We start from the raw sequence: 13,470 nt of genomic DNA on the forward strand, positions 1-13,470 counted from the left end.
GGCATTGCTGTGAGCTGTGGTGTAGGTTGCAGGTGCAGCTCTGATCCCACCCCTAGCCTGGGAACCTCCATATGCTGCAGGTGTGGCCCTAAAAAGATTAAAAAAGGGGGGGGGCTTGTTATTTGAATAGCTTCTGAGGGCATTATTGGTGTGTGGTAGGAGGGTAGAGTGATTGCTCTTTATAGTGAAGCCACAAGTTAATTAAAGAAGCTTAATGTCTGTTCAATGTCATGTTTTTAAAAAACGGAAAAAGAGGGATGGCTCTCAGTGTAGAAAAGTTTTCATCAAATGGTTAAAAGTTAAAGAGTACTTCATTTAATCACACCTTCAGTGAGCATTACTAAGCATCTCCTGTGTGCCGGCCCTGTTCTAGGCCCTGGGGATGTAGCAGGGAGCGAGGCAGACCAGCTCGCTAGAGGCTCCTGTGGACTTCATTTATCTGGAGAACGCTTATGTGGGAGAACCTCATTTTCCGATGATGCCAGATAAATGAGTCATTACTGTATTTGGGAAGTGCAAATAGAATTTGAAGTGTTCTAATTTGTTTCCACTTTAAGTGGAAATAGGAAATCGTCTGAAGACATAATTATTTTGAGTGAAATAATTTCCAGTAGGTGCAAAAGTGAAATGAGAAGTCCGAATTTAGGCCTGCCATTAAATTTAATAGTATTTGAAATAGTATCTAAACTGCTGTGTTGAGGAAGTTTGGCTGAAAAGTAGATTTTGTCATGTTAGCTATAAAAATGGAAAGGCTTTCCTTAGAGGTGGAAACTAGGTCCAGAAGTAATACTTCTCCCTCTATGTTACTGGCAGTCAATTTAGTCAAGAAATATTATGTAACATTGACTTCTTGGAAATAAAGTAACTTAACACAGATAACACGTTTAAAATCCTTCCCAGTGTATTTGTAGAACTCTTATGGGGACCCCCTGACTTCACTGAATGGTTATATTTCAGCAAAATTGGCTGTACAATGGCTCCTATTTTCTCAGTGATTTTCATTATAGAGTCAGATATTTTTACCCAGGAAAAAAATTTCCCTTAATACTTTGGAGAGTGAAAACTTAGAGTGAGGATTAAGTTGGTGGGCAGTTGCGGGTGGAGGGATTGTATGTTGTAGTATCTCAGCAGGTTTATGCTTATGTTCCCTTGAGGGTGAGGGGGCGGGGGCGGGGCACTTGGGGTGGTGGCAGGAGAGAAGTAAGTCCCCGGTACTTTGGAATGCTCTCTTTCTCAAGTTCTGTTCTCTGCCATCAACCCTTAAAGGCATTGACAGATTTCTTGGTTGTTTCTAGCAAGAACTCTGGAGCTGGACCAGAGATCTTGTTACAAATGTGTTGCTTCTGTTGTGCCTCAGCGTTGAGTCGAATTTGTTTTATCCAGTTTATGTGTTTCATTTCCTAACTTATGTAGATGTGAGATGCTCTCGGGTTTGCTTTGTTGGTACACTACTGTTCTTGGAAAGGTTTTTAGCAAGGTTTTGCCTTATTGCTCAGCTTCCTTCGCAGGGATACAATCTGATGGTTGCTAACTCTGAAAGGTGCTGAGAGTAGTGACTTAACTGGACCTGCATTCTCATCAATACAGAGCTGGCTCACTGCTGTAACTTAATGCTAGTGAACAGTAAAGAGATTAAAGAAGAGTCACTCATGTTCTCTAGTTGTTTACAAACATTTTGCTGGTTGAACACATCTTTACTGCTGTAAGATCATTTTGTGAAATGATGGACTAGGAAGTGGAGCCACCATTAACTCTGTATTTATTTTAGGTATCCTGAAACCTGTTTTTCCACTGGTATGAGGTTATGTTCTGGGTCCCCAAGCAAGACTTTCAGTGAGGGATGCTCTTAATGTTTCTGAACCTCACTCTAACAGACTTTAACTGAAGACAGCGTTGGAGACCCAAGGATAATGTGTTTATTTTGGAATTACTTATGCTTAGTAACCTTAACAAACTTAGTGAGTTTGAAAGTAACAATTACACTTTTATAAGTCCCATACAGCCCCCTTTTGTAATGACCCGAGGAAACACTTATGGTTCCACTGATTCATCTCCTGGGGACCATCAGTTTTCCATTGGTCTCTGGCCAGTCTTTTTTAGACAGTTTCTCTTCTATGCATTTAAAAAATAACATTTGTAGGTTTTTTTTTTCCTAAAAATAATACTTGTACTTTGTAGAAAATTTTAAATAAAAAGAAAAGCCTGCCATCCAGACATAATCACTTTAAACATCTTGCTGTGTGTATGTATAAGATTAAACATGATAGAAAAAGATTAATATATGTATATCCACATATATCTAAGTGTGGATGAAAGGAGAGAGGTGTTTAAAACTAAATTGGGATCATCATATGCTACTATGTTCATTTAATAGTCTAATGTTATAAGTATCACAAAACAAAACAAAAAAAGGAACCTTATCACTTGCTCTCATTTAAAGTCTGTGGCACAAGATTAGCTTTGGCAAAATCTCCAAATAGTTATAGTTATATTCTTCCCAGTGTCTTAAAAAGTTATGAAATAACCTTTATTCCTTGTAAAAATTTTCTGAGAGATGTTTTTTTCCTGTAGTTTTATAGCTTAAGAATACGAGAATTAGGAATTTAAAAATATGGGCTGGGGAAATTAAAAGCTTTTCTCCAGTGTCAGAAAAAATTCTCAGTGGCTACATACAGGTTAATGTCTCAGTCACGGAAGGAATGATGGGGTGGATCCATTAATTAAGATGTTTACATGTGTCTAGAATAATTTACTTTTCGGTGAACTGTCTGGTGGCATTAAGCCATTTAGCCCCACAGGTTGAATTTCTTCAGAAGTGTTTGCGTTTTAGGGCTGGGTAGGGAGGATACTGGTGGATTAACTGCTCTGTGGACTAACGCATTGGACTTCCAAGTAGGACACAACTGTGTCGCATCATCACTTAGTGACTGTGTGGCCCAGGGCAAGTTCCTTAACTTAGATGATTGTCTGAAACTTGAAACATAGGTCAGTTTAGGAGAGATTTGAGCAATACTTAAGGGCTCAGATTTTATTTAGTATAAATGAATTGCATGTAATTGTGGATTTTAATTTAACATTTCATATATGCATTTTGGTACCACGAAATAATTGACATAAAAAAATTTAATGTCTCCATTGTATTTCATTGTATTAATGTTTCTTGGTTTGTGGTGTATGGTCTTAACAAAATTGTTGTCCTTGAGTAGGTGTTTAATTTGAAATTTAAAAAACCTTTTATTATGGGAATTTTCAAATATATTCAAAAGTAGACCAATGTTATGGATTTTCACATACTATCAGTTAGGACAGTTCACTCATTTCCTCTGAATTCCCCCCCCCCCACACACACTATTTGAAGCAAATCCAGACCTCATATCTTTAAACACAATTATAATGCCTGAAATTTGTCAGATTGGTCTCCTTACACATTTGTCTGTAGATATATTCTATTTATCTCCTCTTGAATTGAAATTTAGTCTTTCATCTTGGATGTGTCAGTTTTAATTATGTCAGGTGTGTTTCCTACTTTAAATTTCTAATAGTTATAGTGGACTTTATTTAAGATTATTAGAAATTTTGTGCAGATACATATTTACCACAGACTTCCATCATAACCATATTTGGGGGAGTTCCCGCTGTGGCTCAGGGTGTTAATGATCTGGCTTGTCTCTGTGGCATTGTGGATTCAAACCCTGGCCTGGCCCGGTGGGTTAAGTTTCCGCAGCTGTCTGGTAAGTTGCAGGTGAGGCTCAGATTTGATCCCTGGCCCTGGAACTTCCATATGCCATGGGAGTGGCTGAAAGAGAAAAAAACAAACAAACTATATTTGGGAGGCTTGTCTAGTGGCCAGTGAATAAAATGTTTATTCCTAGTTCCATTACTAACTTTGTTAGAATTTTTAAGAAGACTTTTTATCTCTAATGCAGATAAGGATTTGAAAAAAATTTTTTTGACAACTTTTAGTAAGTCAACTATAAATGCAGTGGTTTGAAAATCATTTTTTTTTTTGGAAGAACTTTTTGTAAATTAGCGGTAAGAGGCAGTTGGAAGCTCCTTAAGCCAATACTATTTTGTTCAAAATGAGTTGTCCTTCAGGGTAGTTGCTGACATTTAATTGCATCTTTAAAAAAAGGCTTAGAAATACCAATGTGGTTAAATCAGAGTCTGGTTCCTCTTGATTCTGTATATTTAAACAATAAGTTTTTATTCTCTGTTGGACTTTTTTTTTTTTTGAATAGCTGCACCCATGGCTTATGGAAGTTCCTGGGCCAGGAATTGAATCCAGGCCACACCTGTGACCTAGGTCACAGGCAGTGCCTAGGCAATGCTGCATCCTTTACCCACTGCTCTGGGTCAGGGATCAAACCTACACTTCTGCAGTGACCCAAGCCACTGCAGTCAGGTTCTTAACCCGCTGTGCCACAGTGGGAACTCTGTTAATATTTCTGTGTGTGTATATGAGTGTGGGGCAGGGGAGTTTGAGCTGATTTAAGATAGTTCTTTTCCATATATGCATGCACATTTCATGCTTGGGATTTATTGACTAGAAAATGGCCAGACATTATGGATTAGTTTTTTTCCTCCTGAAGTGTACTGAGCAGTCATTGGTTGAACATTTTACAAAGTGTACAGATATCTTCCTTTATGTTTTAATGATCAGATGGCAGATGTAAGATAAGTAAGCTCAAATTGAATATTAAAAGCTGTATTCTATTTCTCCTTTAAATTTTTAGACTAACTCTACATAGTTATTTGACTAATTTTTTTCTGTTTTATTTTTTGGTATAATTTATTTCCATATTTGCTTGGAATCAGCACAGTATTTGAGCCAGAAGACTTTAAAAAAAGCTTGTGCTAATAAATTAAATAAAGTTGTTGGCATTCAGTAGAAGCTAGCAACTTTGCAGTTTTAAAATCTTTGGTGTTTGGGGAATAATAAATGACTCAGCTGTGTGAGGTGAGGTAATTCCCAGATATAAGGTACCAGTCATATAAATGTGCTTTGATGACTAATTAAACACTTTCTAGGCATAGGTATTATGTTGTCACGCCAAACGGAAATTGAATTTCCACGCAGTGCAGTGTACAGCTAGTTGAATTGTCTTAACTGATGGAAATGCTAATTCGTATGACTAATTTTAAAAAAAGCACTATATGTGTTAATTTGAAGTTTTGTGCTGTTAAGGTTTTTGGAATGTGTATTTGAACCACATGTGATTAGAATATCTAATGTTGGTATTCTTGGAGCATGCCGAATTATAGCGTAAGGAACTTGATGCAACTAACTTATGGATTTAGTTGACTTATTATTGGGAATGAGGAATTTTGGTGGGTCTCGTAAAAGAAAACAGCTGATACCCAGCTTCTGTAATGACAGTGGCTGAAACAGGATTCTCCATCCCGATTGCCTATTAGAATCATCTGGGGGCTTTAAAAATACAGTAATCTGAGACCATTTAAATAAGGGTCTCTGGTGTTACAGCACTGGTAGATTTAAAAAGCTCTAGAGGTAATTCTAAAGCTTAGCTGGGGTTGAAAAGTATTGGCTCAAAAAGATGTGCTCCAGGACCTGTTCCTTGGTGTGGTGCCTCTGGAGGCAAACTGCTCTCCCTTGAAAGAAGGAACAGCTATTTTTCCTTGCTTTGTTCCCAGGCAGGGGTCCACGTTATTTTAAATGAGGGTTTGAAGTGTCATCCTTAGTCCCTTGGTCCATTAGAGAGGGGAGCAAAATGGTTAAACTCTTAGTACCCATAATAGTTGTAATCAGAGCTAACATTTGTTGACTGTGTGTGTTATGCCAGTTACTGGGCAGCTAAGGGCTTCATGTACGTTATTTTATTTAGGCTTCGTAATTTTTAGCAGTGACTTCCATTTCACTGATGGAGAAGCAGCGATGCAGAGCTTAAATAACCTGCATCAACTCAAAAGAGCTGGGCGGCAGTACTGAGTAGAGACTGGCTCAGCCCTCCTCTCTGTGGTGCTGCTGACTTCATCCAGTGTTTCCTGACTCTCAGAAGACATGTCATTGCCGTGGAACTTTGATTTGTTATTAGAGGAAAATGGCTCTTTTGCAAAAGACATTACTTATTCATGGATTTAGTCTGCAAGTAAATTGCAGAGGAATACAAACTTTTTAACTTTTATAAAAGGCTCAAGAATGTTTTTAAAAGAGCTTCATGTAAATTAATTTTATCTCCTTTTCACGTTCTTAAGGCACACATGCAACATGTCCCTTCCCTGCCACCCCCTCTGCCATAGACTTATTTGACTTTGACTTTGGTAAACTAAGCTGGGGATGAATAGATATGAAGTACTGCTGTTCCAGTAGAAGTGTACTTTATATTTTGGGGAACACTATTTTGGCGTTACGTATTCTAAAAAAAAAAAGTTTTGAGATTGACATGCTTGTTTTTAAGTCAGATGTAATGCACTGAAGTAGCTGTTTCAAAGTCGTTATCATGAAAAGCCATATATTTGTTTTGGTGATTGTATTGTTTCTAAATATTTAAAAGACATCCTGTGTACAGTTTTCCTATCAATATCTTGTGTTTGACAATATTTTCTCATGGTACCATTTCTGCTTATCTACCCTCCACCCCCACAGTTAATATTTAAAAAAAAAAAATTTTGGCACACTGTCTGCTTTGTTACAGTGTGCTCTCAGGTAAGTTGTTATGAATTACAGAGTATCATTTGGGTGTGTATTATCCTGAAACCACTTAGTTTTGATTGCTTATAGAAGTCACTTGATGGAATCAGTTTGCGAGAAGGTGGGGGAAAGGAAGTAGGTGGTGGGGAGGAAGGAACAGATAAACACAAATTAACAGAGATTTAATACATATTTCTAAGGCTTTGACCTCACAAAGTGTTGTGTGTTGGAAACAAGCATTTGCAGATTGTGATGAAGTGATTATATTGTGGGAGGTAGAAAGTACATGCAGAGAAGGCACGGTACTCACGAGTTTCTGTGTCATACACCTGCTCCCTGCTCAGCCGCCTCTCCTCCGACCTCCTAAGCCGGCGCTTTCTCTGCCCTTCTGCATCAGCTCTGGAATTTTGTTGAAATTTTCTGTTTATTTGCCCTCTCCAGTTCCTTTTTGAATTTATACATTTAAAAAAATTCTTTTCATCTAATTTTAGAATGATCTGAGGAGGCAAGCCTACCTGTGCTGAGTATACATATTTACTAGGAAAACTGTCACTTCCTCTTAATGTTATGGTATCCTTTTGCTTCCCCAGATTAAAAAGTTTTGTTGTTGCCAAATGTGATATTGTCTTTCCTTTATGGGATGTATGCCAAATAGAGGATTATAACCTTATAAAAAAAGTCTAGTAATTTTATACTTTGAGAGGGTTATGTTTTCATCATAACTGTTGTACATTAATTGGATATTATTCAGTTATTAAAAATGTGTTTGATGTAGAATATAGAGGTATATTTTGGAAACAGATGGTGAGGATGTGTCACTGCCAGTCCTGAAATTGTTTCAGATTTGTGATAGCAGAAGTTATTTTCAGAGATAAAGATTAGCTTCCCCATACTATGAAATTCAAGCTTGCTTGGAGTTTGAATCGTGGGTGAAGTTATTCTGAGTAATTTTTTGGGGACTAACCTGTAAAAGTGTTCAAGTGCAAGAGAACCCCTTCTTAAGCTTGACTTTCTCTTAAGGTCATTTGAAGTATAAGGAAGTCTAATACTAGTACTTTTTCCCCCCATTATTGGGTTTGTCATAGGATATTGAATATTGTTCCCTGCGCTATACAGTAGGACCTTGTTGTTTATCCATTCTATATATAATAGTTAGCATCTGCTAATCCCGGACTCCCAATCCATCCCTCCCTCTCCTTCCCCTTCCCTTGGCAACCACAAGTCTATTCTCTAGGTCAGTGAGTCTGCTTCGTAATTAAGTTCATTTATGTCATATGTTAGATTCGCAGATATAAGTGATATCATGTGGTGTTTGTCTTTCTCTTTGACTCCACTTAATATGATAATCTCTGTCCATCTGTGTTGCTGCAAAATGGCATTATTTCATTCTTTTTTATGGCCAAGTAGTATTCTCTTGTAGGTAGGTATCACATCTTTATCCATTCCTTTGTCAGTGGACATTGACGTTGTTTCCATGTCTTGGGTATCGTGAATAATGCTGCCGTGAACACAGGGGTGCCTGTATCTTTTTGAATTATACTTTTGTTCAAATGTATACCCAGCAGTGGGATTGCTAGATCATATGGCAACTCTAGTTTTCTAAGGAACCTCCACAGTCTTTTCCATAGTGGTCGTACCAATTTACATTCCCACCAATAGTGTAGGAGGGTTCCCATTTCTCCACACCCTTTCCATCTTTTGCTGTTTGTAGTTTTTTTTTTTTTTTTTAATTGTCTTTTTGCCTTTTCTAGGGCTGTACCCGCAGCATATGGAGGTTCCCAGGCTAGGGGTCGAATCGGAGCTATAGCTGCCAGTCTATGCCAGAGCCACAGCAACTCGGGATCTGATCTGCATCTGCTACCTACACCACAGCTCACGGCAACGCTGGATCCTTAGCCCACTGAGCAAGGCCAGGGATCAAACCCGCAACCTCATGGTTCCTAGTCAGATTCGTTAACCGCTGAGCCACAACGGGGACTCCTGTTTGTAGATTTTTTAAATGATGACCATTCTGACCATTGTGAGGTAGTGTACCTCATTGGGGTTTTGATCTGCATTTCTCTAGTAATTAGTGATGATGAGCATCTTTTCATGTACCCATCAGCCATCTGTATGTTTTCTTCAGAGAAATGTCTATTTAGGTCTTCTGCCCATTTTTTGATTGGGTTGTTTGTTTTTTTGACATTGAGTTGTATGAGTTGTTTATACATTTTGAAAATTATGCCCTTGTTGGTCACTCGTTTGCAAATATTTTTTTCCCAGTCCGTAGGTTGTCTTTTTGTTTTGATTATGGTTTCCACTGTGTAAAAGCTTATGTTTGATTAGGTCTCATTTGTTTATTTTTGTTTTTACTTCTATTGCCTTGGGTGACTGACTTATGAAAACACTGGTACGATTTATGTCAGAGATTATTTTGCCGATGTTCTCTTCTAGGAGTGTTATGGTGTCATATTTAAGTCTTTCAGCCATTTTGAGTTTATTTTTGTGTATAGTGTGAGGGTGTGTTCTAAATTCACTGATTTGCATGTGGCTGTTCAACTTTCCAGACACCACTTGCTGAAGAGAATGTCTTTTCCCATTGCATATTCTTACCTCATTTGTCACAGATTGATTGACCATAGATAGGTATGTGGGTTTATTTCTGGGGTCTCTATTCTGTTCCATTTGATCCGTCTGTCTGTTTTTGTGCCAATAACATGCTGTTTTGATTAGTGTAGCTTTATAACATAGTCTGAAGTCTGGGAGGATTATACCTCCTGCTTTGTTCTTTTTCCTCAAGATTGCTGTGGCAATTCTGGGTCTTTTATGGTTGTGTATAAATTTTAGGATTATTTGTTCTGGTTCTGTGGAAAATGCCATGGGTGATTTGATAGGGATCATATCTAATGTACTTACTGCTTTGAGGCAGTACATGACCATTGGTGCTATTTTAGTCTTATTTTTTTTAAGCTTTATTGAAGTATAGTTGAAGTCTTGTTGTTTAGCCTGCTTTTCCCATGTGTGCTGATGTGATCTCCCCTGAACCCCAGATAAACAGGGGTCACATGACAACAGAAGCCAAGAGAGCTGCAAAGATGGAAAAGAAGATGAAAATTTTGCTTGGGGGCTACCAGTCTCGTGCAATGGGGCTTATGAAACAGTTGAATGACTTATGGGACCAAATTGAGCAGGCTTACTTGGAGTTACGCACTTTTGAAGAACTCAAGAAACATGAAGACTCTGCTATTCCCCGGAGGCTAGAGGTAACATTATTACTTTGCAGCATTGTTTAAGAAGAGAGCTTCAAAGAATTATCAGGGCTTTCCTCTTTTCCCTTCTTGTGTGGGCTTTCTTTTGCAGTTGGTATTATCTGGCGTTTTTTTTTTTTTTTTGATGAGAGCCTAGAGCTTGACATTCTAGTCCAGAATTGCCTGCGTCTGGATGAATAGACCAGGCCAGTTGTGGATACATGAAGGCTTTTCCTTTACTTATTTTTTGTTTTGTTTGTAGATACTCTCTGAAATGCAATAAGTAACCCTTCCGATTTGTCTGCCTAAAACTTAAGTGCATCTCATTCATGTAGGTCCCTCTGAGGTCCATTAAACCAGTGTCTCTTTGTTTTGTAATTTAGGATCCTGGGAATATAGCTGGTCATCCCAAAGCATCAAATTCCTTTGGCCAGATTTGGTTTATTTGCCAAGTGTGCATGGTAGCCCCTGCCCGGATAAAGGGCAGCCAGGGCTTATTTAAGTGCATCTGTGGGTGTTGATAGGACAATAATGGCTTGTTTATTTGAGGTAGTAGTAGAGATTTTACAACAAGATGGTAGCTGTATGACCAAACCAAAGAATGTCCGCAGCACTGGCTCTGCAGAAAAAGTAATTGCAATTTTTGTTTCTCTTCGGGTAATACTTGTCTCTTGGGAATCTTGACCTAACTCAGCTGTTTGTAAGATGGTAAAGAACCATAAGATGTTTTTAATTTTCAGTGTGCTTAAATCTAAAGTAATTATGTAATATTTTTGTTTTTTCAAGTGTCTAAAAGAAGATGTTCAGCGACAACAGGAAAGAGAAAAGGAACTTCAGCATAGATATGCTGATTTGCTGCTGGAGAAAGAGACTCTAAAGGCTAAATTCTGAAGCATAGTTTGTATTCTGTCGCAAGATGAATTAACTGCTAGTGTTCACACCCTGGAAGGCCGAAACTGATGTTTATCTTCCTCGACAAATTTGCCCACAATCGGTGGTTTTTCAGTTATTTTAAATGATATCCATCTCACACATTTATGTATAAAGACTTAACCCCACAGGACATTTTAGGGTTTAAATTATTAAGACGATCATTCTTTCAGCAGTGTCATCTTTGCAAATTTTTTTTAGTTTTGGCCTTTAATTTTAAAAGCCTGATTTTAAAGTGCTGCCTGTGCGTAAACTCTTGAATAAAAACAAAATATAAAAAATTGAGAATGTAGCCTTTTGTTTGAAGTAATTAGATACTTAGAGTGCCCACACACCAGCCAGTATGTACTCTGTGTCTTATTTAGTAAGTAACTCTCGGGTGATGATGATGATGGCGATCCAGAAGCAATCTTTTTGTGGCTTTGATAGTTTTGACCTTTTAAGGGTAGAATGGTCATTTCTCTATACACTGACATGATAGATGGACTTTTTAATGCCTCAGGTTTTTTTTCAGTATAACTCTAGGGAGGTCTCTTCTCTGCCCAGCTATTTGTACAATTTATGGATTAGGACTCAAAATAATTGAATTTTTTCTTGACCTGTTATTTTCTTGTAAATATTTTTTTTTTGACAAAGACATTTTAAAGATTAATTTCAGTAGTACTATCGGATGTTATTAAAGCACGTTGTTCATCTTAACAAATCAGTCGCAAAAGTGTAGAATTTGGGGAGTGGATAGAGGTGGAAAGGTCTAACTTTATAACAATTCCTGTGAAATCATTAGTTGGCTGTAAGTTTTATAAGCCAGTAATGTGTTGGATTCAACAAAAAAAGCTTGCTTAATCTTAGACTTCTAGGGATTAAAGAGAGGGAATGAGGGTTGCATTCATTCATTCATTCATCAGATATTTATTGACTGTTCAGCCAGTGTCTGAGTCCTGGAGATGGAAGAGTGACTAGAATAGGCATGGTTCCTGTTCTGTGGAGTTTACAGTCTATTGGGAATGACAGACAATTAAAATTTAAGGAAGGAGTTCCCACCATGGTGCGGTGGAAACGAATCCGACTAGGAACCATGAGGTTGTGGGTTCGATCCCTGGCCTAGCTCAGTGGGTTAAGGATCCAGTGTTGCCATGAGCTGTGATGTAGGTTGCAGATGCGGATTGGATCCCACGTTGCTGTGGCTGTGGTGTAGACTGGCAGCTGTAGCTCTGATTAGACCCCTAGCCTGGGAACCTCCATTTGCTGCAGATGCGGCCCTAAAAAATAACAAAAGACAAAAAAAAAATTTCAGGGAAGGAGTGACTCTTCTTATGTGCCAGGCACTTATTTAAATTTTGGAGATGAACAGTTATTAAGACAAAGTTCTTGCCCTCATGGAGGTGATGTTCGTGGGAGGAGATACCAAACATAAAAGGAAAAAAAGTGTCAGATCATGAGCTTTAGATCCTATGGAGGGAATTAAAATAGGACAATGGGCAATAGGGACTGGATGATCAGAGAGCCCTCTGAGGAGATAACGTTTAAGATGAGATGTAATTGGCATCTTAGAAGGAGCCACCCCCACCCTTGTGAGGTTAAAGGAAAGAGCAATGCTGGCAGAGTGAAGAACTAGCACAAAGCCCCTTGGGTGTGTTGAGGAGCAGAGAGGACGACTAGAGTGTCAGGAATGGTGTTTACATAAGGCCCGGGTGGGTAGGGCCATATATGAAGCCGTGGTAAGGAATTTGGGCCTTGTTCTAACTATGGTGGAAAAGTATGAGAGGATTCTAAGCAAAAGAATGACATCAGATTCGTCCTGTGACTGTGCTCTACATCTCACCAGGCTGAAGGCAGGGAAGCCAGAAGTCAGTAGGAGCCTGATGCAGTAATCTGGGCAAACAGTAACAGTGACCCAAACCAGGATAGAGCCAGTCCTGATGGAGGCAGGTGGAAGGATTTGAGCAGTAATAATTCTATAGTCTCATCAGGCCATAAATTTATATTTTCCTGGTACTTTTTCCAGAAGTTTTGTGTGGCTTTTCTAGGAAATACTTTGATATCATCTATGAATAATGATAATATTGTTTCTTCTAATAGTTTAATTATTATTGCATGTTTTGTTGGCTGAAATGTTAAATTATGGTGATGGTAGGCATTCTGGTTTTGTTTCTTTTATTGAATATATCTATAGTATTTTACCTTTATGTTGGCTGTGTTGAGTCATATTATTTTTGGTTTTATTGGGTATATCTATAGTTTTTTACCTTTATGTTGGCTGTTTTGAGTCATATTCTTTATCTAAAAAGGAAATATCCCACTATTTTTAGATTTTAAAAATTTGAATTATAAAAGGCTCTGGAATTTTGTCAAATATACTTTTTGGCTATCTGTTAAAAATAATTGTGTATGTATATTTTTTCTTTCATTTGATTTGTTGATGCTTTCATAGACTTTTCCAACATCAAACCATCTTTGAACTCCTGGAATCAGGTCAGTTATTAATTAAAAAACATTTTTTTGTAAAAAATTTACAGTTTACTTGCTTCTTATGTAAACAAATTATATGGTTTAAAAAGAGCTGATCTGGAGTTCCCTGGTGGTGCAGGGCCTGGTGTTGTCACTGCTGTGGCACAGGTTTGATCCCTGGCCTGGGAACTTTTGTATGCAGTGGGCACAGCATAA

At 38.0% G+C, this 13,470-nt stretch overlaps 1 protein-coding gene across 1 annotated transcript in view; it reads left to right on the forward strand.

Annotated features, from left to right (window-relative positions):
- Positions 1-11,091, forward strand: part of CDC5L (cell division cycle 5 like) — a 43,333-nt gene extending 32,242 nt beyond the window's left edge. Inside the window, exons 15-16 of the mRNA XM_001929597.6 lie at positions 9,679-9,891; positions 10,663-11,091. Coding sequence (XP_001929632.1) covers positions 9,679-9,891; positions 10,663-10,767 — 318 coding nt within the window. The 3' untranslated portion in view covers positions 10,768-11,091. The remainder of the gene's footprint in view (positions 1-9,678; positions 9,892-10,662) is intronic.

This window comes from Sus scrofa, chromosome 7, assembly GCF_000003025.6.
Source record: "Sus scrofa isolate TJ Tabasco breed Duroc chromosome 7, Sscrofa11.1, whole genome shotgun sequence".
NCBI lineage: Eukaryota > Metazoa > Chordata > Mammalia > Artiodactyla > Suidae > Sus > Sus scrofa.